At 38.7% G+C, this 27,304-nt stretch overlaps 1 protein-coding gene across 4 annotated transcripts in view; it reads left to right on the top strand.

Moving 5' to 3' along the window:
* LOC144199514 (growth factor receptor-bound protein 10-like) overlaps positions 1-27,304 on the top strand; it is a 38,069-nt gene that overhangs the window by 2,405 nt on the left and 8,360 nt on the right. For 2 of the 4 annotated variants that reach the window (XM_077721190.1, XM_077721187.1), the window contains exons 3-8: positions 1,531-1,609; positions 6,539-6,654; positions 8,957-9,053; positions 13,667-13,949; positions 16,309-16,453; positions 26,846-27,002. In XM_077721190.1, coding sequence (XP_077577316.1) covers positions 6,604-6,654; positions 8,957-9,053; positions 13,667-13,949; positions 16,309-16,453; positions 26,846-27,002 — 733 coding nt within the window. In that variant the 5' untranslated portion in view covers positions 1,531-1,609; positions 6,539-6,603. The remainder of the gene's footprint in view (positions 1-1,530; positions 1,610-6,538; positions 6,655-8,956; positions 9,054-13,666; positions 13,950-16,308; positions 16,454-26,845; positions 27,003-27,304) is intronic. The other 2 variants (XM_077721189.1, XM_077721188.1) reach the window with 2 other exon arrangements.

Genomic DNA, 27,304 nt, shown 5'->3' on the forward strand with positions numbered 1-27,304 from the left:
GTTGAGAATCATTGCACCACAGCAACCCTAAATAGGGTAGGCAATGTTGCTAGCTGACTGCTGACATAATCATAGCCACTTCGTGTATGGTACTTAAAAAAAAAAAAAAAAAAAACACTTTGCCATCCAAAACCAAAGAAGGTTTCTCAACCCTGTCTTTTCCCATTAATCCCTACTTTGGTTGAATTATGTTGCGGTCCCATCCCTGTGCACAAGGCGGCCGCTCGAGCTGTGGTTTGTGCTCGCTCACCCCCTTTGCAGCAGGCATGCTATTTCAAGCCAGTTCTCACTAAGTACAGACATGATGGGGCATGAACTCTGCAGGCAGCCAAAACGCTGCCTACTGCACATATTGCTGATCATCATACACAGTAAACTCATTTAACTGCCCCACTCAAAATTGGTAAATCACCCCACCTCGTCTGATAAATCACTATCTGCCATGGTTTATTTATAAAGACGCAAGATATTTTAGGGGACTATAATCTTTGCATTAGTCTTGTGATATTTTAGAAGAAGAAAAATGACTTAATTTTAGTATTACCTGAGCACAGGTATAATGAGTACTATACTTGACCTTCCTTGTGTTTATGCATTTCTAGTTAATATAATCATTTTTATGGTACCTTTTCACCTATTGACTTGTATTTGAGAAATAAGAGTTTGTGGCTGTACTCGAGGCAGCATTCCATTGACTCTTGCGTCAGCTAGCAGTCATTCAGCAGTAGTTAGTCTCAGTTAATACGCTGTTAATACCCTGTTCCCGATGTAATGACACCATTAACCCACTACCTGCTGGGCGACCACAGCAACAGTTTATGGATGTCCATCCCCTGACTAGATATAAAAGTAACTTTGTTTTCCATCCCAAATCCTTAACTGGACGCAGTGAAAATTTGATCCATGACACCTTTCTTGTTTGGGCCGGATTGCATAATCAACATTCTGTATGCCTCGTACACACAAGAGGTGATTTCTGAGTTAAGTTACCAACTACTTCACCCATTTCCCAATGTTAGGAAAATGTCGCAAAAATCTAAAACTTGTTACTTTGGGTTGAGTATATACCTAAAATTATTAAATGGCCAGAAAGACAATAAGGACTAGTATATACATATATATAGAGAGAAAGAGTAGTAGTTCTAAGTAGTAACAGACCTACGGCAATACTGAGCTTGCTTGCTTAACCTCAAGAGTCTTCAATAGATTAAGTTTCTTTCTGTTTGGTTTTTGTCCAAATATGGTTGAAACCCTAACCTGTGTGAGGGACTTGAGTGGTGTTACCTTTTTTTTCCACAGGTAACTCAACACCTGATTGACCATAGGCATGGGGGGACGTGACAAAATAATATCGCTTCCATATGTTTGTGTTTTCTTATTTTAAACAAAACATGTCTCAGCTCACCTTTGCTGCTTTGTTCATCTATCCACCACAATGTCCACCCCCAGCCCAAAAACTGTTTTCTTCTTTCCACTTCTTTGTCTTATCATTGACAGCCTATTTCACTCCTCCTTATCTCACCCTTCTAGCCACAACGGACATTGCCAAATGAAATCAAAGCCATGTGTAATCCTGATTGCATCGTCTAGAGATATCTTCAGAAGAAAGGTATGAAACAATTTCCAAGGCATTTAATCAACAATATAAGACCATTATTATCAAGTGGAAATACAGAATGGATTTAGATCAGATTCATGTTAGAAAGTTTTGTTGTAGTAAATCAATCGGTAAATTGTAGTAAATCATTTTTACATGTACAATGGCCCGTAAGGTGATAGAGGATTTTTTCCCACATTGCCCAAATGTATTTCCAGTACTTAAAGCTTTTGGTAGTTTTGTCAAAAGGGGGAACATGAACATAGGATAACTAACACTTGTGAGGTCACCAATACTCTGAACGTTCACAATATTGCACCCTAGCTCAAACCATTCATTTTAGCATTGCATAACACTGGTTCTCCAAAAAAAAAATAATCCCCATCCAATTAGGATTCCGAAAGACTTTTCTCTCATTGACTAGTGCTATTCAGCTTGCCCCGGCATGACATCATGCCCTCTCTTATAGCCCCACTTTACGCTCCTGCGCTCAAATAATGAAAGCTGCCAATTAATGACTAATCAACATGTGAAACAAGCAAATCCAGTGAGGAGTGACTCCCATCTAATCTCCTGATTAAAACAGAATACAGAGATGCTCTGTTAAACTTGCTCTGTTGCATGGTAGAAGCAATAACTGGCGGCCCACCCACAATGTAGTTTTGCAAACTCATTTTTTTACATTTTGCTTAAGACTCTTAATTAAGAGGAAAATTATTTTTATAGTCACTTACCATGCCTCATTCCACTCATGCACACATTGAGCAATGCATATTCATCTCTAGTGTACATGGCTTTTATGTGTACATTTATTTTGTTTGAAAAATGTGTAAAATTGGTTTGAGCCCTATTCTGATGGGAACACAATGCATTACAGGCAATTATGATAAGCTGTACACATGTACTTCAGTCGCAACGCACATTCTCCTTCCGGTGTCTACATTGAGTTTGATAACTCCTAGCATTATCCTCCTATATTGTCATTGAGGGGGAATAAATAGTTTAAACAAACAGCAATTATTGACCTCACCTCTTTTGGGTTTGTGATACAGATAGTGAGGTAATTTCAATGTGCGGTGGACAAGACTCAACACTTTAACATGGATCTGTGTCATTTTTTAAAATTAAGGGTATGTTTATATTCTGGACTGACGCGGTGCAAGCTTTATTGAAGGAGTTGAACCATAGGGAAATGGGCTAGGTTTATGGAGAAGATGGAGGCAATGAATGTATAGTGTGGTAGTGATGCATTGATTAACAGTGAGAATTTGACGTGGTTGGGACAATTGTTTTGACTCGGATTGGTAAATGTTAGAGTTGAGTGGCCTTGTTTATTCTATCAAAACCTCAATGTTGATGCAATGTAGTTCCATTGTGCAGCTTCATATCATCTGTATATAACATCTTGGGCAGCAACAAGGAAGGTGACTGAGGTCTTGCTGTATCGCACGTACTTTTTCACACAGCACCCGATATGGGAAAAAAAATGGGCTGTACATTCCAAAGATGACTGAGCAGAACAGCCTAGTGTTCAGCTGTGTCCAGTCCAATCAACTGTAGGCAAGTTGAGTAAGATGAACACATTATACAATTATATCCACAAAAAGAGAAGTTGACACAGCTGCACAGCTGGGTTGGAGGTTTTTTTTTTTCAATTTATGATAATAAATGCTCCAGTGCATGCAATGGCTATATCCCAAGGTAACACAAAAGGCTATTGTTATTTCAAACTATAGTTGGTATTACCATTATTTTACCTTATGAACAGCTACTTTTTCTCAAACATTTATTTTTCTGCCTACATAACATATGGGAATAAAACCTGAAGTTATGAACATCAGGTGCTCTACTATTTGGGAACATTTCTGTCTTGTTTCACTTTTTGAAGTAAGAGAATTTGCCTGACTTTAATGTTACTAGAAAAGTAAGATTATGCAAAGACGAACTATTGACAGTGAAACCCATTTAGATTAGATTAAACATTATTCATCCCATACTCCGGAAATTCACTATCTTAAATCGAGTTTAATTTTTCCTTTCTCCTGTCTGTTTTTATTGGACTCAAATGGAGGGTGGGGCAACAAGACATTATTTATAAAAATGTTGGTTTGAATTTTTAATGATAGTATGCAAAATGTATTAGGACATGGAAAATTTATTTAAAATAACCCCCCTATATCCCTCTGGTGGACTGATGTAGTTGATAATCCTTGATTTATCATGAGGCTTCTATAGAGTTTATCACAGTTATATCTGATTATTTAGAGATGACCACATATTAGCTCATTAACCTTAACATGTTGATAAGTAGAAGGCTTCTGTTTCTGATTTATTCATTAGGGAACACAGCTACTGGCTACTTATGGCAAGCATATATGCTGTTTATTTGTCTTGGTTACGTCTTAACCACCTGGAGACGGTGTCTCCACAGTGGTCCATTCACAAGACTACACACTTAAAATTAGGCAAGACTTTTTTACATCGTCGTTTTTAGTTTGACGATTTGTTTGTCTTCCGTCTTAGGCAATTGACATGCATAAATGTGCTTGTCTTGATTACAGATTTCACAGACCTATTATACTGGTAGACTTTCAATGGATTTCAGAGATTAGTTGCTTATCATAAATAGATTTGGGTTTGTATAGACTAGTCTATGTTACAACTTGACCTCCTATCTTGCCTAATGGAGTTTGTTGGTGTCATTGTTTTCGTGTGTCTCTACAGTCTCAAAATGTTTTTCTCATCAACGGCTGCTGTCAGTTGTTGCTTTCTTTCCGTTTGACCAGTTTCACAGTTTATAACTTTGTACAAGTGGTTTAATTTTTTTGTTCAGGGCATTCCAAATGTTTGTATTAGCTTTTACAGACATGTATACAAAGACTCACTTTGTTTTTCCATCCTACTCATGGTCCCATTTAAAGCTCAATGGTTTTCATTTGGGTTACACTGCAAACAAACAGAAAAAGTGTAATTGATACCACATAGAGATTGCAGGTTACACTAGAATTTGCAGATGTATAATACAATAAATAGTTCAATTCAATAGTTCTATTATTTTTGGGCCTTTGTGTTTTGGACACAAATGACTGATGTGTCAATACAATGGCTAGAGTTGATCTGAATGGGGCCTGTATTGTGCAACAAATACATATTTTTGTTTTTCATGCTCTAGTGTTAGCTATTCAAATTTATTTATGACAATCCTAAACAACCTCTGGTTCCTAATAAACATACAGTGCAAGTGCAGATCATCAAAAAATCCATGGCGCCTAATGAGAAGCCGTCTAGAGTTTAGGTTGATGTTAATTTGTTTTGTTTTTGTTGTAAACTGTGTGTCTGTAAATAATGTGTAAATGACGAGCTGCCCTTGCGTGCCAGCTGGCTTGACCACACAAGCATTTACACAGCAATGCACACATACCCACATTCTGATGCAAACTCATTACAAGGAAACCCATTCAGCAGTCTGTACTCATACCTGTCAACCTCGAACCATTTGTGATCTTACCAAATTTTGTTTTCGCCCTTACATATATGTATAAATACATGGAAAATCTTACCACTTTACTTTTTTGTAAAAAATCACGAACAACAAGTGAAAATGAAAGTAAACATAAACAAGGGAACAGGAAACGGAAATCACATGGTGAAAGTGTTACAAAACGAAATGTTTATCATGATCTTTTTTTTTTAGCCAATCAGAGGCGCCGGTACATATATCACTTGGCAGACATGCGTTTCCGGGAAGAAACAATGGCGGATGGTGAAAAATGGCTAGAAAGTGCCTTAATTTATTTTTTTTTCTCAAAATCACCGTTTAGCGTACCATTTTCATGTGTACAGCGTACCAATATAAAAATGGGCTTTCAGTTGTACCAATTACGGCGAGAACGTACCAGTTGACAGGTATGCTGTACTAAACCATTGCCAATGTCTTTGTTTAGATTTCATTCATAGTTTGATCATTATTTGCGAGCAGTTTAGAATGTTATAAAAAAAAAACTAATGTTCTCTTCATTTCTTGGAAGGGGAAAAAATTGGATCAGATAAAAGAAAACTGTGGATAATCTAAGTAAATATGGATAGTTTTGCTAATAGTTCTCTTCAAAAAGACTTCATTGAAAGGTCTAGTAGGTCAATGTTTTTTCTAGCTACCTGTATTTTGAGAGGCCAAAGGCGAATGGTTTTCCAGGTTCAGAAAAATTATTGCTGTATGAATCTGGTCAATGGGCTATTTTTTTTTCTTAATCCATGGGTTCTTTTGAGTTTGGATCTTTTGGAACAATGCCACTTTATGCTTTTACGCAACCTGGTATGGAATACTAAACGGTTCAAATGTGCCACTTTAAAAATGATTCAAAGATAGCATAAACATTCTAAGATTGGTAGTTTAACATACCTATGCATGACCCACCTGTAAACATCCTCACTAAAAAACACACACAAGCACACGTGCACAGTTGCATAGTATGAAACTTACACCTACACACACTTCTTTTTAGCATTAAGATAAAATTAGTCTTAATTCCAGGCCCTATTTTGGGAATGTCAAAGGGGGTCGAATAATGCAGAATGTGAGGACTCATAGGATTGAGCATGAGTAGTTGCACTCTAAATATATCCTTGGGGTCTAATTTAAGACCTGGAAAAGTGCCTGTAGTGTATTTTGGGGTTAGGCTTCACTTTCAGAGGTGTTTGCACAGTGGTAGCAGGACCAAAAGGTAATTTTGTAGTATTTTTTTTAACCCTTAGTCTTGCAAGGACTTGTTACATTGAAGGCAAGTTTTGTATAATTTCCAATTATATTTTTTATATTTTAAGGTTGAATTATCCTCAATCATCTCATATGCCCATTCCCACCAACACAGAATGAAAACTGAATTTGTGAATGACTTTCTGTTCGATAATTATTTTTGACCTGATGTTTTATTTCTTCTGCAGGTTTATTTACTAAAAGGAGGAGTCATCCAGCGTGAGTGAATAGAAAGAACTGAATAGCTCCAAGCATGGCAGTGGCTGGATGTCCTGATTATTTCCTGCATCATCCTAATTATCAGGTAAATTGAGCCAAAACTTTTTTTAATACCCAATTTTTTTAGACATTAAATGGCATGCATTTAAGATTTAGATAAAATTGTACAAATTTGAACTGAAACTGCAATGTTTGTTTGTCTTTTTTGTAACCTGTCTTTCAATAACTTTTTTTAGCCACATTAATGCTAATCAATTGGTATATTTCAATTTACTAAAAACAATATCTATGTGCATTTACTTCGTTTACTTTCCTACTTCAGCCATATATAACAATTCAATACCAGCATATGCAGTAAAATAGTTCATAGCTTTGCTCAGTAGTGTTGTACCATAACTTAAATGCACACACTTGGAATTTTTGCTGTACAGGCAAACCACTGATGTAAGGCTACTTGGATGACTGGCTACAGGATCAGTCACAGTCTGGTTGTTGAACCTTCAGGCAATGTGTGTGGATAATAGTGATCTAGTATTTGGTTGTGCAAATTGGGTGATGGAGTGGTGACTTCATTATCAATTTCCATCACAATGATGCTTGTCTCATTATGATACAAATGTCACTTTCAGTCTGACTAACAGAGCACAAACATGAGAAGAATGATTGTATGTGGTTGATTGTTTGATGTTGCTCGTCATGCCTTGTCTCCCTTGTTTGTGAGTGCGAAGATGGGTGTTACAGTCCAATCCTCACAATGAAAAGACTTGCATTCAGTAAAGTTGATGGCTAGAGGCAACCCAGGCTGAGGACAATATTTGATGTTTCTCAGCTAATGTTTAGACTGTTCTTAGGAGACAGATATTGCGCTATGACGTCTCATAAGGCTCACTATTGGTAAAGAGAGGAAAGAAAGATTTTCTATTAATCAGTACATTTTTCTTTTTGTGGAATCAAATGCTTCTTTTAGTTTGTCTTACTCTTTGTTGAACTATTAATTCACTCATTAATTTTCTGTCACGCTTATCCTCACTAGAGTTGCAGTACATGCATATTTATTATTCATTGTACTACAAAGACATGACATTTTACAATTTTTTTTATAGTCTCTACTCATTTATTTTGTATCATAATGTTGTGTCATAGTGAATTTCATATATGAGTATTATAATAATATTTAACATTTCATTGCCAAATCTGTTTCTAAGTCCATTGGGATCCGATGATGTTTTGGAGCTATATAATGAGGAATCTTAATTGGGTGGTTTCATGGTGGTTTCATCATACGAACAGGAGATTCAAAGAGTTACAAATGACGAACTGGAACCAAAAGTATTTTACTGGAAAGTGGGCGATGAAATGGCTTCAGTAGAGGCAATGACGTGCCTGTCGGCAACACTTGCGCTTCTTCGAGTCGTGGCTAAAGCGTCTTAGTTGCATGCATTCAGGCCCCTCTGTTGGCAAAACTGCAATAAAGGTGGAACTATTGACAAAGGAGAATCCGCGAAGGCGTGCTCGAGGATCACGGCCCAATGTTCCAGTCCGCTTTTGTCTCCGAACCTGGTCGCGTAGATCCAATGCAGCACACCGGTATAATAGAAGACTATTTCAATAATGACTTGAGTATTAATGTTTGCTGACCATTTCAAAGCCAGATACAAAGCAGTAAACTTCACAGTCGGGATGGTATGACTTTGATGATTTGGGTCTTGGGCCAAAGTCATGTAATGCGCCATAAACCACACGAGCCCTGTCAGGAATGGTCACTCTTCATTGTTGTTGTCTTAATCCACAATTCACAGAGAGCGGGGAACTCGCGCTTTGTTTTCTTTGTAGCAGAAGTCCCAACAGTCACAGGTAGAGAGAAACAAACGTACTTGGAGGCAGAAAACTGAGCAAACAGCTGAAGGAACAGGCAAACATAATATGGCAGAACTCGTAGTTGTTGGAGGGAATTCATGGGGTAGTATTCACAATGTTGTCAGCGTTTTGCATGGATAAATGTCAAATAATCTGGAAAATAACTGTCATCAAGCCTTAAATAGGTAGGTGGAGCTGACAGACAGACAGATGGGTGTGGCCAATAGTGACATGTATTTTGTGAATTTCTCCGCACCATATCTTTAGATGATCCTTTTTTAGTAATCATACCAGTTTTAGATCGATATCTATTTTCTGATACAGTAGTATTATATGTACATGCATCCTGTGGTCAAGTCAATAGAATTTGTGGATGGTATTGATGTTTGCATTTAGAATAAATAGTCATTAGGCTTTCGCTAGAGTAAATTGATGATAATGGACTAACAAAACTGCAATACATGCAATGCTATAGTCCAAAACCGTTTAATCTAACAATGCCTTGTTGTCCTTATCTTTGTCTCCAACAGCAGGACAAAATAGATCGATCTGCCAATCACAGACAAGCAAACCTTATTGGGCCGGGCTTCCAGCAATCAACCAACCAAAATTCGCCAAACCATCAAGGTTTGTTACACCATCTGTTTTATTTTGTGGCAATATAAAACTAATATTCCTATTCTACCTTTTTGAATGTGTAATTATTATATCTGTGTGCAACTGTACATAGTGGAATAGATAGTTAATATGTAATTTATTACAGGATTTCCATTTTTAAGTCACAATTGCTTTTTAATGTCTCTTTTCAATGAGCAATAAAATTAATTTTATTTTTTTTAAAAACTCATTATATTCATAGACAGACTGGCGATTAATTTATGCAAAAATAAGGAATTTTATTGTAAGATTGCCCGGTGTCGAGTGGTTAGCGCATGAGCCTCACACTTTTGGGGTTGGGGGTTCGATCCCAGGTCTGTCTTCACTTTGTAGAGTTTTCATGTTATCCCTGGGCTTCTGTGGGTTTTCTCCGGGTGCTCCAGTTTCTTCCTATGTCACAAAGACAAGAAGGGAAGGCTGAATGAACATTCTAAATTGCTCTTAAGTGTGAGTGTGAATGGTTGCCTGGCTCCTTGTGCCCTGCAATTGGCTGGCCACCAATTCAATGTGTCCCCCACCTGGTGCCCATAGTTAGCTGGGATAGACTCCAGCACCCCATGTATAGTGAAGATAAATGGTTCAAAAAAGGAATGAATATCTATTTTACTGTATACACATTACAGTGCACTTTGTTTACATAGATAGATGTATGGTATCTCAGAAGACAGGGGTTGGTTTATATCTAGCCCTCTTCTGGTGTAAACATTTAGGCAGTGCAAAGGGTGTGCAGACACGGGGTGCCATTATAATTACATGGTCTCTCTAATTTTACTATACAACATTGGTCCAGGACAATCGGAGCATGAGATTTAAGCACAATATTGGCTCAGCATGGGAGAAAAGGGCGGGGAGTCTGTGAGGGCTCAACTAGTGAATTAGTACGCTTGGCAATGGCATGAGAAATAAATGGAGCAGAAATTACATTGTCATTTTTTTTTTACGATTAGCCCAATGGAGAGAACTGGAGGACAGATGAATAGTGATGACTATCAAAAGAACATTTTGCTAACAGTAGGATTATTTCAGATGCGTGTTAAAAAATAATTATTGAACACCCTAACTGTTCATTATGATGTAATTGGTTACCTCCCAAAGTCTGCCCTTGCTCGATGCGTGATTGGAAAAGTGTTAATAAGGGATGCGCTGATCCATATTTTTCACTTCCGATGTCCAATATGTGAATCAAGAAGCCAGATCTTTTTTTTTCTGCATGTGTTCCCTTCTCAAATACAGTAGTTGGATGGTGGGTACATAGGGGTGGAAATCGAAATGATTACAGCACAATTTAGCAAATGTCGGTATAGATAGAAGAATTTTCAGGCTTGTGAGGAGTTAAATATTCACCTTACCTTATTATAGTGGTTGAAATACAGGCATTTTTATTTCTTTAGCACACATTTTCTCTTGATTAATCCCAAAATTACTAAAGCTACGTTGTGTGCATTGCAGAGCTTTTTGGGGGGAGTGAAGCATGGATACCAAGCACATTTTGTGTTTTTCATTTAAGTAGAAATTCTCGCCAAGAGGACCCCTATGTGCTTTGCAGGGTTCAAACTGAATAACACCCTGTTAGATCTCATCATTGGTCTAAATTGGGCCAGTAGGTCCTTCACATTTGATAAAATTACAATATGCATGGCCATTTAAGAAAAGCCAGTGATGTTTAGTTTGCCATGTAAATTTGAGGATTCACTTAAAATAAGATTATTGTCGTGTGAACTTAATTTGACCTTCTGCAAACCCTTTTATGCATAGGAGTCCACCTGTTCAGTCTACACCTCAGTTTAGGCCTGCTCTGTGTATGCTATATTCAAGTATACCTCTTGACAAACCTCAATTTCCCTAGTGAGTGCTATTAACCAGTTGAATAAAAAGTGCACATTACTGGCTTATGGACAAACAGTGAGACATATCCATCTGCTATTAGTACAATGGTCTTGTTTTGGCTTATTGTCTCATTTCCTCATTACCAGTAATATTGAAAACATGCTTTTATGTTGTTTCCAACAGACTTCTTTACTTTTACAGTTGGTTAGAATTGCATATAAATTGGCTAAGACAGTGGAGGATGTTAACCCCCAATTTAACCAATTATATGTTCTTAAAGAGAAGAGGAAAGGCTAAACATGTCAGAGGAATAAATGAACACTGCCCATGAAGCAAAGAATGTTTTAAAACAATCATGACAGTATGTTACTTTATACCTTTGACAAGCTTGTGTTCAGTGCTGGCAATAATTCTATTAATTTAGTTATATTGCAACTGTTTCACGCTTTATCACATTGATCGACCCACATCGTTGGCCTTTGAATTCTTTGACTTGTCTTGAGTTTGAATACAGGCTGAAGTCAAGGTATCCAGTTTTATAAGAGGCACTGACCACATGACCTGCTCTTAAAATACATTTCAGAAAAGCAACTGCATCACAGTCGCAAATTCCTACTGTCAGCAGCTCCGCTTTGTGTGCTCCCTGGTGCCTGAGCTGTGCTGATATTTTAAGAGGATCTATAATGATTGGCTGTAAGAATGTAAGGTCAGGCGTGTCATGACAACAGCCAAACAGGCATGACTGTGTGTTTATTTGGGATGAATAAAGGGCCTTCACGTCAATGCTTTCCCTGGCAAGCAGTTTGTAGAACCTGCTTCTCTCGTCACGTTCTACTTGGTTTAGTCACGTGTAGCATCGTCATATGTTGTGCTTTCGACATCCCACATGACATAGACCTTTGTTTTCCTTATTGCAACATGCAAAGGTGATTATGATCATGCGACTGATAATGACTCATAAATCTTTCATCCATTTGTAAACGGGTGGGCTGTGCTTCTTTACATAAGCAATCGTGTCATTCTATTTGTTGGTACTCCTTGCTGCAAGTAAATAGTACTATGGATTATTTAGTACTATGGATTATTTTGTGTGTTTTATGCTTAGTTTTACATGAGCTGTTTGGTCATGTTGTATACTCTATAGAATGTGTATTCCTGAGCCCCCGGTTTCTCGCCTTGTATGCACTCTGTCCTCTGGTTTACATCTCTTTAACTCCCCAGGCTATCTATAAGTAGTTGCTCCAGCTTACATGTTGCTATTAATACTAGCGGATTAACCACCTGTGTTTTACAAGCACCTGTGATTCAGCTTCCTGACACGTTTTCAGAATTTAAAAAATTAGCCAAATTATTTCGTGGAGCCCCGGTGAGAGAGTCGTTAAAGTGTCGGCCTCACACTTCTTGTGTCGAGGCTTCAATACCAATTGGGTCATCACAATGTGAAGTTTGTATGTTCTTCCCAGGCTTCTTCGGGTTTTCTACGGGTATTCTGGTTTCCTCCCAATACCCCAAAAGCATGCATATTAGACAGGTTGAACACTAAATTTCCACTAGGTATGAGTGTGAGCATGAATGGTTGTTTGTCTCCTTATGCCTTATGATGGCTGGCCATTGTTTCTTTAATCTTTTTTTTTTCGAAATCATTTTTTATATATATTTCAATATATCATGTATTTTTAATAACCTCAAGAATAACTCACCTTTCTTATAAGGTTCCAGCTTTTGGGTGTTGCACTAAATTCAGTAAACAATATTTAAAAAGTAATTGTTTTCTCGTTAATGTTTTTTTTATTTTAACTAATCTTAAGTTTGTATTTTATAATTCACGTTGCTGCCTTTCTCACAGTTCGAATGTCTTCCACTTAAAAGGGATTCTTGTCTCCCCCCAGTGGCGCAATAGTGGTTTTCATATTATTTAGACTGGATGCAGGGACTTGGCGATGACTTTATGAACTTCGTTTGTTTTTTGGAAATGTTAATCATTCATCCTAGCAGATTATAATTTGGAGAGAGAGAAATTCTGTGTCCATAAAATAAAACTATCCCAGCATGGAGCAATTAATTGAGAAATTCCCCCATCAATTGCACTCTTCTAACTTTGATACATAATGCTTCTGGAGTCCGTTGAAAAATTCACTTCATGAATTTCAATGTGCCTGGAGCTTTTCACTTGGGCTTTGAAGATAGATTTCTTCTCCCAAAAAAAAAAAGAATTTGACTTCTGATTTTTAAGACATCTAAAAGCAGAATGTTCAATACATGCAGGGAATTTTTAGCAGATGTCGACAATATGATGCCTTAGCGATGAACTCCAGTGCTGAGTGTTGAAAAGTCTTACAGGCAGGTTTGTACATGTACCTGTTGTCTTGGAGATTTACCCAGGGGGCAGCATAATGTTCATTATAAAGAGATAATCCTACTAAATTAGTGTTTTGGTGCATGTCTGTGTGTGTTATGAGTGTTCTGTGCTTTTTCTTTTATGGGATTAATGAGAATTAAGATGGAGAGGTTAGCAGTTCACATCCCAAGCACAATGAAATGATGCTCCAGTTATCCCTGTGACCCTTGTGAGGATACGTGGCACAGATGAATAAATATCTGTTTTTTTTTTTTACATAGTAATTTTTCCTCCCTCAACTATTTGGAAAGAATGAAAATATTTCTTTCCCTTGTATCATAAATGTTGGCTTTAAGTCTTTGTGCAGGTACAGATCAACATTCTAAGCAAGACATTTGTTTCCTCTGTTGCCTTTCAGAAGATGATGTTGATTTAGAGGCCCTGGTGAATGACATGAATTCTTCACTTGAGAGCTTGTATTCCACATGCAGTGCCCAGCAGACAGATTCTACTTTGCTACTTCAAAATGGAAAGACCTCAACATCCTCCCAGCAACACCACAACCACCATCGCCATCATACACAGCACGCACAATTGCGGCAGGGTCACCATGTCTCACCAGAACCACCCTCCAGCACCTCAACAGACCTACCACAAGCAGGCCTGCAACGATCGCAGCCCATGCATATCCTGGCTGTCCGGTGAGTGCCAAACAAATTGAAAAGACCGGCATAAATATGTCTATTCATTTAGCAGGTGTTCAAGTGAAATTCTTGTAATGTTGTGCTTATTCATTCATTTTCTGTACCGCTCATCCTCACAAGCGCCAAAGGGGTGCTGGTGCCTATCCCAGCCAACTATGGGCAGGAGGGGGGGAATACCCTGAATTGGTTGTCAGCCAATCAGAAGGCACAAGCAGATGAACAACCATTCACGCTCACACCTAGGGCCAATTTAGAGTCATCTACCATGCAAATTTGGAAGTAGTAATTTTTAATTACTGTTCTTGGTAAAATTGTGGGTAAGTAGAAGAATTGTGGCAGTAGTAGTAGTAGTTGGAAGTAGCCTTTTGGATTTGGTTTGCACTCAAACGTAAAATATCTGAGTTCTCGGTTAATGTCTGTTCCTTGACAGTCTTTTAATGAAGATCTATAATGTGAAGAATATGATATCAGTACACAAGATTATTCCATACAAAGATCACACTTTGAATGCAAAAGAGTAGATGATTGATAGAGAACTAATGGCTTAGCCACCAGTTGCAGTTTGTCTATTATAAATATCCTTATATATTATCTTTAAAAGGAAATTATTTATGGTTAATACATATGGAAACACTTAAAATGATGTTTAATGAATTTGCCTAGCTGTTTGAAGTCTAAAATGTTGCGCTGAGGTATATATTTTCATAATAGTTAACAATTCTAAAACTTCACAATTCCTGGCACATTCAAATTAAGAAGATACAATGTCTTTTTTGGCACTTTCCAATAATTGTATGAATGTGGTTATATTCTAATGGCCTTAAAGTACTATTCCCAGCCGTGCAGCCTGCCTGTTTATAAATGTTTCCATATACTCACTTATCAGTAAACTTTCAATGCACTCTTCCTTCTTGTCAGGCCCTGTTTGTCTCAAACAACACCATCAAGTCAAATTATCCTCTAATTTTATCATTGAGCACAAGACTTTTGATTTCAAATAGTAACAGTTCATAGTCTCCCCAAGGCGATCATTACAGCCATTATCATATGCATTCAGTGCAGAGTGCTCTGTAATAATTATCCTTGTTCAGATTATTTGACAGAAGTAGAGAAGAAATGATCAGGTAATAGAGTGTTCTGTCTGTAAGAACTCACACTATCTCGCCTCTTCTCAGACTAGCACAGAGTCAGACCCTGAAGTTCTTATTATTCAGAGCTGACCCCTGGATAACCCTGTTCTCTAGCTCAGATGGGACGACATCAAAAGGCCCGCTCTCTTTTGAACTCGCTGGGTTCTACAGAGAAATGATAGAAGCAGGGAGAAAGAGTCGAAAAGAGAGTATCCCACAATGGCTTTCAATGCGCACTATTCAGTGCCCCCCCAAAAAAATATTAAATCCTGAAAAGTTTATGATCAGCTGTCAAACCGTCAACCCTCTTTTGAGCCGCAAGTCTATAGTGTATGTGCCTAATTTAAAAAGCAAAAACTGCTTTAAAGCAATGTCTTATTTAATATTGATGTGTGATAAATATTGCAGAAAATTAGCCAGCAGGCTGCAGGGGTCTGTGGTTTCTCTTGGCTTAGAGACTGTTCATTACGGCCGAGATCAGACAGAAACAGACATGAGCTTGGCCGCTGTACAGAAATGATCTTCAAATCCGCTCTCCTGCACATATTTCATGTCAGTGGGTCTTGTTATCCCGAAGTTAGACCCATTTTACACTATTCAGAAATCACCACCGTGTTATTACCATAACTGTCAGTTCATATTTTAATTTAATACCAACATAACATTTTCAACTTAGTCATCATCACTGTAATGACATTCCGTAGTATCACACAAAAGAAGGTGTTTAGTTTAAATGGAAATGGGATTAAAAAAAATGTAAGCTCCTTAGTTGGAATGAATTCTTTTTACGTTGAATTGAACACCTGTGAATGGAAATTGAATTTTTCTTTTATAGTCAGACTACACTTTCTGCACATCCTTCAGCTTTCACGCCATGAGGCAGACCGGAATAACATTATCGTTACATTAGTAGCAAAGGTAACACAGCAGGGAATGTTATAAGCTTCATTTCCTAGTGCCCTTTTGGACATAATCTAAATGTGTTTTTTATCTATTACTTTGATCTAAATTCAGTTTACTATAGATCTTTGTTGAATACCATCCAGTTAACCACAAAAAAAGCTTCCATCAAAGCTATTTTTTAATAGTTTTTTTATTATTAGACTGTATATCACCAAAGTGATTTAGATTTCTTCTAACAGATTTTACCATTGCAGATAAACTTCAAATCTCACTGCATAAATCGAATTGACGGAAGTAACTGGATGTCGCACCCCTTCTTTTAGGAGGTTGCGAGAGGAGCAGCAACAACTCAGGACATCCTCACTCCCTGCCATCCCCAACCCCTTCCCTGAACTCTGCAGTCCAGCCAGCTCGCCTGTACTCAGTCCTGGTTCGCTACCTCCCAAAGAACCCTCCACAGGCTTATATGTAAGTGCAACCCTCACCAAATCAAAAACATTCGTTCCACTGTTTTTTTTTTTTTTTGTGGTTGTGGTCTTTTGAATTGTCAGTAAAACTATGTGGTTTTACAAAATATTGCCCACATACAGTGAGCCAGATGCCGCGTCCCTTGGTGAACAGGACATCTGTAATAAATGAGGGCATTTTGATTGACTTGATAGCTTGTGAACCAAGCCGCAAAGGAATTGTGTTTATTGTTTTGCAGATTTGGAATATCATAAATCAGTTGCACTTGGCGCTCTGGTGTGTATTGCACATGGACATTTAGGAAATTCCCTAGCTAACAGCTGCCCCATATTTTGCTCATTTCAGACATTGTGATTGCTAGCACATGATTCCTTTTTAGTACGTGTGTGTGTTGTGTGGAACTGTGTCCATGACAGGATTGTATATGGCTGTGCCAGATTCACTTCGGTGTCTAAGATTAGGATACTGACCTGTCTCTCCCACTTCCTGCAGAGTGAATGCTTCTTATAATCAATATCGTAGTTTTTAATGATCGACATACGGCACCATTCAGTGCTGGTTCCAGTAATGTACTGTACCAGTTTACCGTAATGTGTGACCAAATCAGACGTGTCCTGCTTGTAATCCAGAGACACTTCCAGGAAAAGCATTTTATACATCTCGGTTGAACATAACCAGCTGACTTTAGTGGGGAAATCGTCTATTAATATTACAATGTTAGAAATAAATACTCCTCCTTAATGGTATTCGTAACTTGCAAACTATAAGTTTCACGTAAGTTCATTATGAGGATGGAAGTTATTTATTTCCGTGTGGTGCACTTGTCGGCTAAAATTACTAGCAATGACATGTATTCGGTTCTACACTGTAAATTTTAGTTGTAAAGGTCAAAAAGTCCAAAATGAATGTCTGTTAAAGTGACATAAGTATAGCTCAAAATAACTAGGCCAGGCAAGACGGGAATTTTGTTGACGTTTTAATTCCCAGATGGCCCATTAACAGTGCCATGTGGACAAGGAAATGGAGTGGGGGCCTGGAAGAGGTGCAGGGGAGCTGTAAATGATGAACTGAGGTAAAGCTCTGTGACTTTTTCTGTAAACTAAGCTGACATTTAAATATCCCTTTATCCAGAGTCCTTTTCACTTTTTTCTCCCAATTCTTTTTTTGAGCAACTAGGTGCTTGCGTGAATTTATGATGCACACGTACTGCCATGTTTCAAATGTTCTATATATTAAAATGTTCCATATAGTATTAGAAGATGAATACTTATTCCCCTAATTGTTGCAATCAGTTAAGAGCTCTGGAAAACTCAAGTCCTAGTGCATGTTTACCGTATACAGACTGCAAATGCTCATGTAAACTGATGTGAGTGAGCGTCTTTTTGCATGTGTTTTTGGATTGTGTGTTTGCAACTTTGCCTGATAGTTTTCCTCTGAGTTCTGTAAACTATTTACAGATTTGGCACTGTATATCCATTGTTGATGGCAATGGAAACTATGTCTCATTGTGGTTGTTCTTTTGTGGAAATTCAATTCAGCACCTTTCTACTTCCTAATGAAACCTCATTTGCCCCTGAATGTCCACGAACTCAGTAACACCAGTTCTTTGCTGGAAGTTGAGTATTTTAAAGGTGGGGTGTGATATGTGGAGTATTGAGGATGATTATTGAGTCTTTGCCACACTTCACAATCCATGATCTTTTGTTTTCAACATGGGTTCTTTCCCACCTCCTCTTATACATGTCATTCAGTCAGCTGGAGCACTGATTCTATTTATTTTAGTGAATTCCTCCACATTCTCTGACCGAAACATAACACCTCAAGGCTCAACCTTGATGAAAAAAATTCTCACTGTTTTATTTCAAATTTCCACATGGTAATCTTCTGCAGTCAGGTGCAGATTTTCCTGGATTCACTCTACTCTATTCCTCATATTACTGCTCTTTGCTATTACATGATGCCTATGTCTTTGAGTGTATGTCGATTTGGGTTTCTCTTGATTTTAGAAGTATATATCCATTTTGGAGTGGCCCTGGGTCCCTTCTATTGCTTCATCATCTGAAGCACAGTTATAATGACTGTCTGGGTGTTTAGGCAAATGTTGTTTACTTTTGGGTCCAGTCAAGGTCTAAGAATGTATATGTGCTATGTCCAATGGAACACTTGGCTGATCAGCTGGTCATGTAGGCATTTATGGCTGCCAATAAAAACTGAATTGTTGCGGCCATTATTTTCTGCGAAAATCCAGCCAAATGCACAATAACTCAATGGACGCCCCTTCCAAGTGCAGATGTGCAATGAGCAGAAGAATCCTGCAAACCAACTAAAGATCTTTTAAGGCAAATGTGTAGACTGTTATTCATTGACCGAGTCAATCACCTGACCTGAATCTGATTAAGCAAATCTGAAGGGAAAATGCCCCTAGAACAAGTATAGTAATTGAAGACAGTTGTACTCATGGTTTGGCAGTGTATCACCATGGATGCACTCCAATATCTGGTGATGTCTGAGTTCTAGACTTTAGGCTTTAATGGATTGAAAAGGACTTGCAAGCAAGAATGTAAAAAAATGAAAGTTTAAGACATAAGGATTGGAATGGCTTCTATCCCAATATTTATGATCTTGACTGTTAATGCATAGTTGTAAGAGAGGAGCTATAAAAACTAAAGCCCAGGCATTAGACTTGATGGTTAACATTAGCTTCTCACACTGGGTTTCAAAGTGGCTTAGAATAGCAATGCATACTCTTTGTCAAATTTAAATTTGCCAGTTATTGTTAAGTTAAAATAGATTGTGATCGGTAACACATTTTGTTGGTTTTAACTTTTTTTCCACCTTTACAACCCATTTAAACAAAGTTTTTAAAGATTAGTCAAACAGTTTAGAAAACTATCATGATAAAGCCAGTCTAAGGCCTAAATTTATGTACTGTACATGTCTGTCAAACACTTACACTGCAGGTAGATTCAGAGTCCAAATGGCACAAGTACACGCACACTCCCTTTTTTGATCTTACACGCTTTCATGCTATCTGATGCTCTTTATTGCAAAGGAAAATAGAACATTCAAACAGTACAGTACAAGCCTTTGTCAGCATACGTCTTGGTCTCTCACTCTTGCGCTCTCACTCTCTTTCTCTCTCTCTCACGTGCACACACAGAGACTCCATGAAATGCAAGAACATACTCTGCCACGCACACACGCACACGCAAGCACTCGTACAGTAAGTGACTGAGTGAGAGATTTTGCTGCTTTCAGAACAAATTGTTTGGCTATCATTGAACAAATGCTACCTGGAGGAGAGCCAGACTGGTTGCGGTTGAGTCTGGAACATCTCATGTGTCAAGGCTGTATTTATTCCCTGCTGCTAAATGGAAACATGCCTCAACCTGCCAGCTTGGCCCATTCGTGCCACGCAGCCCCAGAAACCTAAATGCACGCACGTACCTGCGTCCTTATGGTGATTTATTAGATTGCCTGTCATGATTGGTTTGACTAATGAAGCTGTTTGAGTAAATAAGAGTTAAATGTTGCCACTTAACAAAGTCACTTGGTAAAATGTCATCATTCACAGTCATAGCATCAAGATCATTGTTTATGATAGAGTGAATTTGTCTATTAGTTTAGTGTTCAGACTGGATACTTGGAGTTAGACATTTTTATTTTTTAAAAATTAAGTCCTTTCAGGATCAAGATAATCTTAAAGGAACTTTGTGTCCAGCTGTCAGAATTATCCCAATTATGCAAATTGTTTGACACGAAACACAGGATTGGCTTGATCCTGTTAACAGGCTAAATTATTTTTCACGCTTCATAGGGAAAAAATAGGTCAGCATTACTTCAGTGGCAAAGCCAAATGCAGCAATTCTCCACCTATTACTACTAACTGCTTGTGAAAAAGGCCACAATTGCCCTAAACTGGTTTTAAAAAATGTCTTTCTAATTGTAGATGATTTATGCCAGGTCCCCAACCCAAAAAAGAACATCAAGAGTGAGTGTGAATATGCATTTTTGCTACAGAAGGTTGTAGTGTTTTGATGATGAACTTGCCTGCATATCTCAATGTGAATATTGGTTAAGCTTTCACCAAGATAGCAAGCTATCTCAGGAATTATTCTTTTGGTAGTAGCAACTTCCCAACTGTTTAAAATGTCCACAGTGATGGGTTGCTGCTGAGTTCAATGACTAACTTTATGAGTGGGCTAAACCGAAAACTTAGAGGATCGCCTCAATTCTGGCGTTATACCTTTCCATTAGGAAGCAAAGTCTGAGAAGTCCTCAGCACTTTTCTATCGGAGTGATGGAAAACACTGAGATGGTTAAAAAGCTCAAGGCCTAGGCTTAGAAGAGATCTGCTTTCAATTCTTCAAGGCTCTGGATATTATGGTGAATTTGTGGCTGAGGAATCGCATGAACATGGAGGATAGGAGCTGGATTAGAAGATGTAGGGTAGTGGTCTTTATAGAGGATCAGTTTGCATTGTTGTATTGTTGTTTAGAGAAAAAGACCACTAGACCACTACATGTTGCATCTGAATTTGAATGAATCATTTGATGGCAAAGAACTGTCTGCAGCTTTCTAGGGGCTAAGCCAAATTTCTCTTATGAGTGCCCCCAGTGTTGTTGACCACAGCCGCTCAGTGGGAACATTTGATTGTCTGCTAAAGACACATTAATGTTTTGTTTCTCTACCTCCTCATCGAGACATCGACTTGCGTGGGCGGTCCAGACCACACGCAGAATTACTGTTGAGGGTTGTATACAAGGCACTTAATAATGGGAATATGAAGCGGTGATGGCTTGTGCCAAATTACCCTATCAAATTCTATGACTCTTTTTGTTTTCTAAAAGACAAAGACCAAACAGCTAAAGCGACATTTTGGCATCGGTTCACGTCCAGGGAGTGTTGGGACTCCTGCCAAGAAGGATGACCTGAATAGAGTTGGGGTTTTCTGTTCGTGCATCATGTGGACAAATAAAACTTGAAGACTAAAGTTAACAAAACGCTTAGCAAGATATCTAGTTTACATTAGGAATTAATGCCAGTATTTGGACAGTAATTTGGATGGTGGATCTATGATAATTTTTATCACTACAAATATTCAGTGGATCAAAGGTGATAGCCGTATCTTATCTCTTTTCTGTTAACCATGTTGCAATGCACACCATCACGATTGAAGGAATGCAACATCATAGCAGAACAAATTAAAAAGGCTTAAAACATTTTGTACAATTAGCTGTTTCTCCTTTGGGCAATTTTGACCATCTATCACTTTGTCATTTTAGGGGTTTGGTAGTGTTTTGCATATTGGTGGCAGTTTTTAAGGGAACATATTTTGAAGACTTAATTTTACAGTCCATCAAATGTGAAATTTACCATTAACCAGCTCAATATTTAAGTGTGTGTAATTGTATGAGTGAGCCATTCTACAGTTACACCCTGTTGATAACTACTATAATTACCATCCTATCTTTATTAGTCAATGTCTTGACAGCTCGGCTAGCCCCAACACTAAGCAAAATTCCAGAGTGGCAGAACTGCTTTGGCGTGTTGGTCGAAACCGTATCATGTCAAAGCCAAAAGTCAAGTTTAACAAGATGCAGTATTATAACCAGAGGGTGGCTTATGTTATTAATAAAATGTTATTGAATGAGGTCATTGAGAATTTTACCCAGCCATGGAAGAGTTATTCTTTTTATTATGTAAAGTTCTATGACAAGGCCGTCCGCAACTTTTTATCAAAGACAATGCCTGACATTATAAGACAACTTTTCAACATCTTGGTTGGTTATGTCTTCCACGTTCTGTTTCTTCCTAGTAGAGGTAATCTTTTTTTCTAAGAGCTTCATATTGCTCACATGTAATGGGCTCTAATGTCAGTACAGTATAGGTTTGTACGGCTAATGGTCGTTTTAGAGGTCTAATCATCCACAGAAACTCCAATCTGATGTAATGGCTTGTAATGCGTACGCAATACCACCGCAGCTTTAAATAGAACAGGGCAGTTGTTGAAGCGTGGAGATGGATGCGTTTGAGCTGCTGGGCGTGCACACACACGTTTGTGTACATACTTCAGTTTGCACAAAGCTAGTTCTCATACAGTTCAGTTTACTTTTCCTTTGTCTCTGCGCCTGTCTAGTTTCACTCTTGCCGTCTTTGTGAGTTTCTCTAAGAGGATTATAGGTGCATGAATGTGCACACATATATCCATATATGTACATTGTGTGCACGGGAGCATATATGATAGGTTGCACGTTTTAAAGCTTCTACGGAAGTCAGTGTGTGCGTCTGTGTGTGTGTAGTTCTTGAAGATCACTCTTTGGAGGATTGCATCACATTAACTATCAGAACTGAGTCATCAAAAAGGTTGCGAGGCCTGTCCTGCTGTGCCCCTTCATCCAAATGAGGACACAGTTAAAAGACTTAGTGTCTCATTCTGTTCTGTCATTTCCTTCATTTCGTCAGTCTGTGAGGTGTATGGGACAGGCAAACCTTTAGTATTACGCAAGCCTGTACAGCACACGGGACACTAATGTAGATAAAAGTTTTCTCCATTTACCATTTTCTTTTTCCACATGTTTTATTTTTCGATTTATTAAAAATGTTTTCAATTTAACTTAATATAACTTTGTCCATGGCTAGACAAACAACAAGGACATGTTTTCATTTTACTTTGTTTGATTGAATGTCATCCAAATTATATTATTATTATTATTTTTTGTCTTGGCTTAATCCCACCTCCAGTGGCGTGACATTTTCAGAAAAATATCCAAAAAGGAATTTGGTATAAGCCAATCCTAAACAACGTGTGGCAGACTATATTTTACAATTGCATTCATTAATTGATTTTAGAGCAGTGTGTTGCTGGAAAGCATTATGCTGCTAATATATTGTGCTCAACATTTTGTCCATTTAACTTCTTAGTAAATGTGCATGACATCATGGTATAAACAAACATTGCCACAATAGTCACTAATCTGTGTGAAAGAGGCTAATGTGTGCTTCTTTGTCAACTCCTTTGCTCTCATAATGCTGGGTGAAGGCACTGCCAAAGTGGAAGATTATGCCTCATCGATGAATAAAGGATCAGGTCCAACTCAAATTATTCTACACCCGTGGAGCATCCTCCAATTTTAACACTCCAATACTAGACACCCAATTTTAATATGAGCTTCAATATGTGAACGGTACACATGCTTTATGACTCATGTTGGTCTTACTCACTACAATGGGATTGTCATAGGTGCAGCACATTTGTATGTGGTTTGCCACACTCGGTGTTCATTGTGGTACCTTGTCAGCACTTTGCTTATCCTAGTTTGCAGTTTGTTTGTCTTTTCACAATAACATTCGTCCACAGTTACTAACTGATATCAAACATCATCTGCTGTGGCATTGCTAAATTTCCAAAGAATATTATGACTTAGGGCAAGAAACCTAACACTGTGTATTACATCACCAAAAGTCGTTTGAGGTTCAATAGGTCATAAAATAAGTTACACATTCCATTGTTGTTTCAGTCATACTTGTTGTCTGTAAATTGCTGGAAATTTAAAACTATGTAACCTGATACTTGACTTGAACATAAAGTGACAAGACGAGATATCGTTTAGACACCAAAAAACTATGAGTTGATATTCAGTTAGTTGACAGAGTGATCATTATTTGGCAGAGACAATCCACTACATTACTATATTCAGCATTTCAACAAATAAGGAAATTTGCATTTAAATGTATTGGATCATGGTTGGAACTCATTCAGTTTAGATACGTTTTAGTGAATTGACTGAAACCATTCCACCAGTCCAAACTTATAACATAGGATTTTGCATTCTCTCTCTCTCTCTTAGTAAGAATGATGCAGATGTGGGTGTTTCATGAGCAGGGGTAGGGGGATGGGGTTCTGTTTTACACACAGCTGTGCAGCCTAGATATGTAGTTAAGTCTTGCAAGCCTACATGCTACACATTCTGCTGGACCGTGTCATCAGAAAGTCTGACTACCGCCCTTTACCTCCCACTTTTTGCCCGTCACCCACCACTCATGTCTTTTTCCCAGTCTGACACACACGCTTACACGTTTTTTGGTTCGCTCCCCTCCCCCAATTCCTGACGCTCCTTTCCCTCTTTCTTCTGCCAAAGTTTCCACTTCATTCAGTAAATTAAGCTGTATCTACAACCACTTCCTCTTCTCTTCTGCAAACCAATGCTTACACGATAAGTACAAGTGTGCGGACACACGCAATGAGTCGCTTCAAGGCTAATACATGAGGCTCAGAGCCGCTCTTAGTCCCTTTCCCAGACAGGGTTGTCTCAAGGATTTTGTCCGGCTCATGTCATAATGAACCTGATTTTGGGAAGGGGCTTGTATATTTTTAAAACCTTCCCAATTTTCTGGATTTTTTTTCTCGCCTTGTGAAAGAAAAAAAATGGCATAAGAGCCACCAGAGGTGAAGTTGGAGGTTGTGCTCCTCAAGTGCTGCTCCAGGTCATTTCATTTGCGCTGTATTAGTCTGGTTAGTGCAGTGTAGGGCTCCTAGATTTGACTCGGGAGTTCAGAGTCAAGCCACAGGAAGGGATTGAGGGAGGGCGGGAGAGGAAAAGGCAAGGCAAAGACACAGAGAAAACATACAGCCCCAACAAGCCCTCACTTGAAAAGTTTTGGTGGCATGAAAAAGAAAACTTTTCCTTTTTAAACTCACTTTCCCCCTACTTACTGGCCTGTCATATATTTAAACTGCTTCGCTTCAACTCCTGAGGAAGAAAAAGGTGCAGCTTGAAGGATATGTGAAAAAGTTAACATCTACCCATGACTGTGTATACTGGGTGCATGTGTGTCCGCTCACGTATGAGACTGTGGGAATGATTACATCAGCCTGCTAGTGTCTTATGATTGGTTGGTGAGCGTGTGGTTTGATTCACTGCGCCTTGAAGCCGGTGGCTGAGGCTGTAACCCTTTTGTGAGAGAGGGAGGGAGGGAGAAACCGAGAGAGAGATGGGGGAGGAGGTAAAGAAAGATAGTTGTCAGACTCAGCCGGCACAGCCTGCTCTGTCCTATACCTGCTGCCGTGTCCCTTCTGAGAGCAGAACCGGCCTGAGTCAGGCTGTTGGACTCACTAACAGTTCTTTGGTTCTGGTTGGCAGATAGATTGAAGTGTACATGGTATTTGAGAGACAGCACTAGTGTCACCTGCCACTATTTTCTGCCTTTCTCTTTCTGGACCAGAGAAGGTGACAGCTGAGCTTTCTGTCTTAGTGTGTGCGTGTGTGAATGTGTGTATGAGTGGACAGAGAAGCCTCCTCCAAAAATGCCTTCGTGTTCCCCGGACTGCTGCATATTGCGGGCCGTGGAGGTAAGACCGCTCTCCTTCTGTATCTCGTCCTCCTTGAATGTCCTGCTTTTTGCTCCATTTCAAGATTATTTGTCTTGGAAATTACTGCTAGACTTGGTCTGAGCTGGGAAATAGACTTTGTGTATACTTGGAGAGCTCTTGACTATTTGCCTTTTGGGGCGGAGGGCTTTTTTCTGTCAACCTCCATGTGATGCGCACATGCCGTCATTTATTTACCATTTGTTACACTGTATAATCTGTGTGGACTGGTTTAGAGGTTTACATTGCTGGATTGTTCTACAAGCTTAGTAGGCGCCAACTGTTTTCTTTGAGATGTGAGAACCTGCTTTCCTTGTGCTAAGCCAACCAGTGGCAGTTATTGGAGGTTAATTTAGGACCGCTCACCCCAGTGCACTTCCTGTAATTGACGGTTGGAAGGAAGCGCTTCATAATACCATCCAACTTAGAATGGCAAAAGTTAGTGACTTATCTGGACATGCTTACATTTATTTCTGTGATAGGACATAATAGTTACCTTAGATCATTTGTATGTGGACAATATATTGACAATGGATTTTTTTTGTCATAGTGTGCCACATAATCAGTATTTTCTTTGCCACACTTGACATTTTCTAATATTGTACTTTAACTTGATATTCTGCACTAATACACAGACAATTGAGAACCATTGCAGAACAATCCCCAGACATTAATTCAACAATGTGTATTGAATTAACTAATTCTTTGGTTATATTATTTACTCTCAAGGCAGTGACAAAATATTCAAAAATTGCATGAAACGCTTTTTCATCATTAGTTTGTACTTGGCAGGACATAGTATTTGCACATTTCCCCATCCCTTGATAGGTTCTTGATTTGAACTTCAACTCGTATTACCAGTTGTGAAGTTCTCACGATGCTTGTGTAGGTTTTATCTGGGTTTTGAAGCATCTTCCCACATTCATAAATCATGCATCATTTACCCTGCAATTGACAAAATTTACACTGCCTCTGGCCCGCGATCCACATTCCATTCATTTCTTTTTTGTTGCTTCTTTTAGATTGTCAAGGTCTCCACTGAAGACGGCATGGGCAAAGTTGTGGAGATCCCAGCTGACATGACAGCCAGGGACCTTTGCCAGCTCCTGGTTTATAAAAGCCATTGTTTAGACGACAACAGTTGGGCACTTGTTGAGCACCACCCGCTGCTGGGTCTAGGTGAGTGGCTGAAGCCCGCCCGTTCTTCTATTTACAAAAGACCTGAGCAGACCCTCAAATTTGCACATGCAGAAAAATTCCCAGATGGGCCGAGACATGTGATGCATTCAGGCACAGGTGCATTCATGCGTGCATGCCAACATACTTGGGCACACATGCGGGATAAGCACATATTCTCACGAAGGCATGTATTGGAGCGTGAGTGCATGCAGTTATAATGCAGCATATGCACACATTGCGCAGATATATTTTCCATTGAACTGATGTAGTGTGCAAAGGCTGTAGGTTCAAAATAAAAGCAC

This window comes from Stigmatopora nigra, chromosome 7 (genome assembly GCF_051989575.1).
Source record: "Stigmatopora nigra isolate UIUO_SnigA chromosome 7, RoL_Snig_1.1, whole genome shotgun sequence".
NCBI classification, from domain to species: domain Eukaryota; kingdom Metazoa; phylum Chordata; class Actinopteri; order Syngnathiformes; family Syngnathidae; genus Stigmatopora; species Stigmatopora nigra.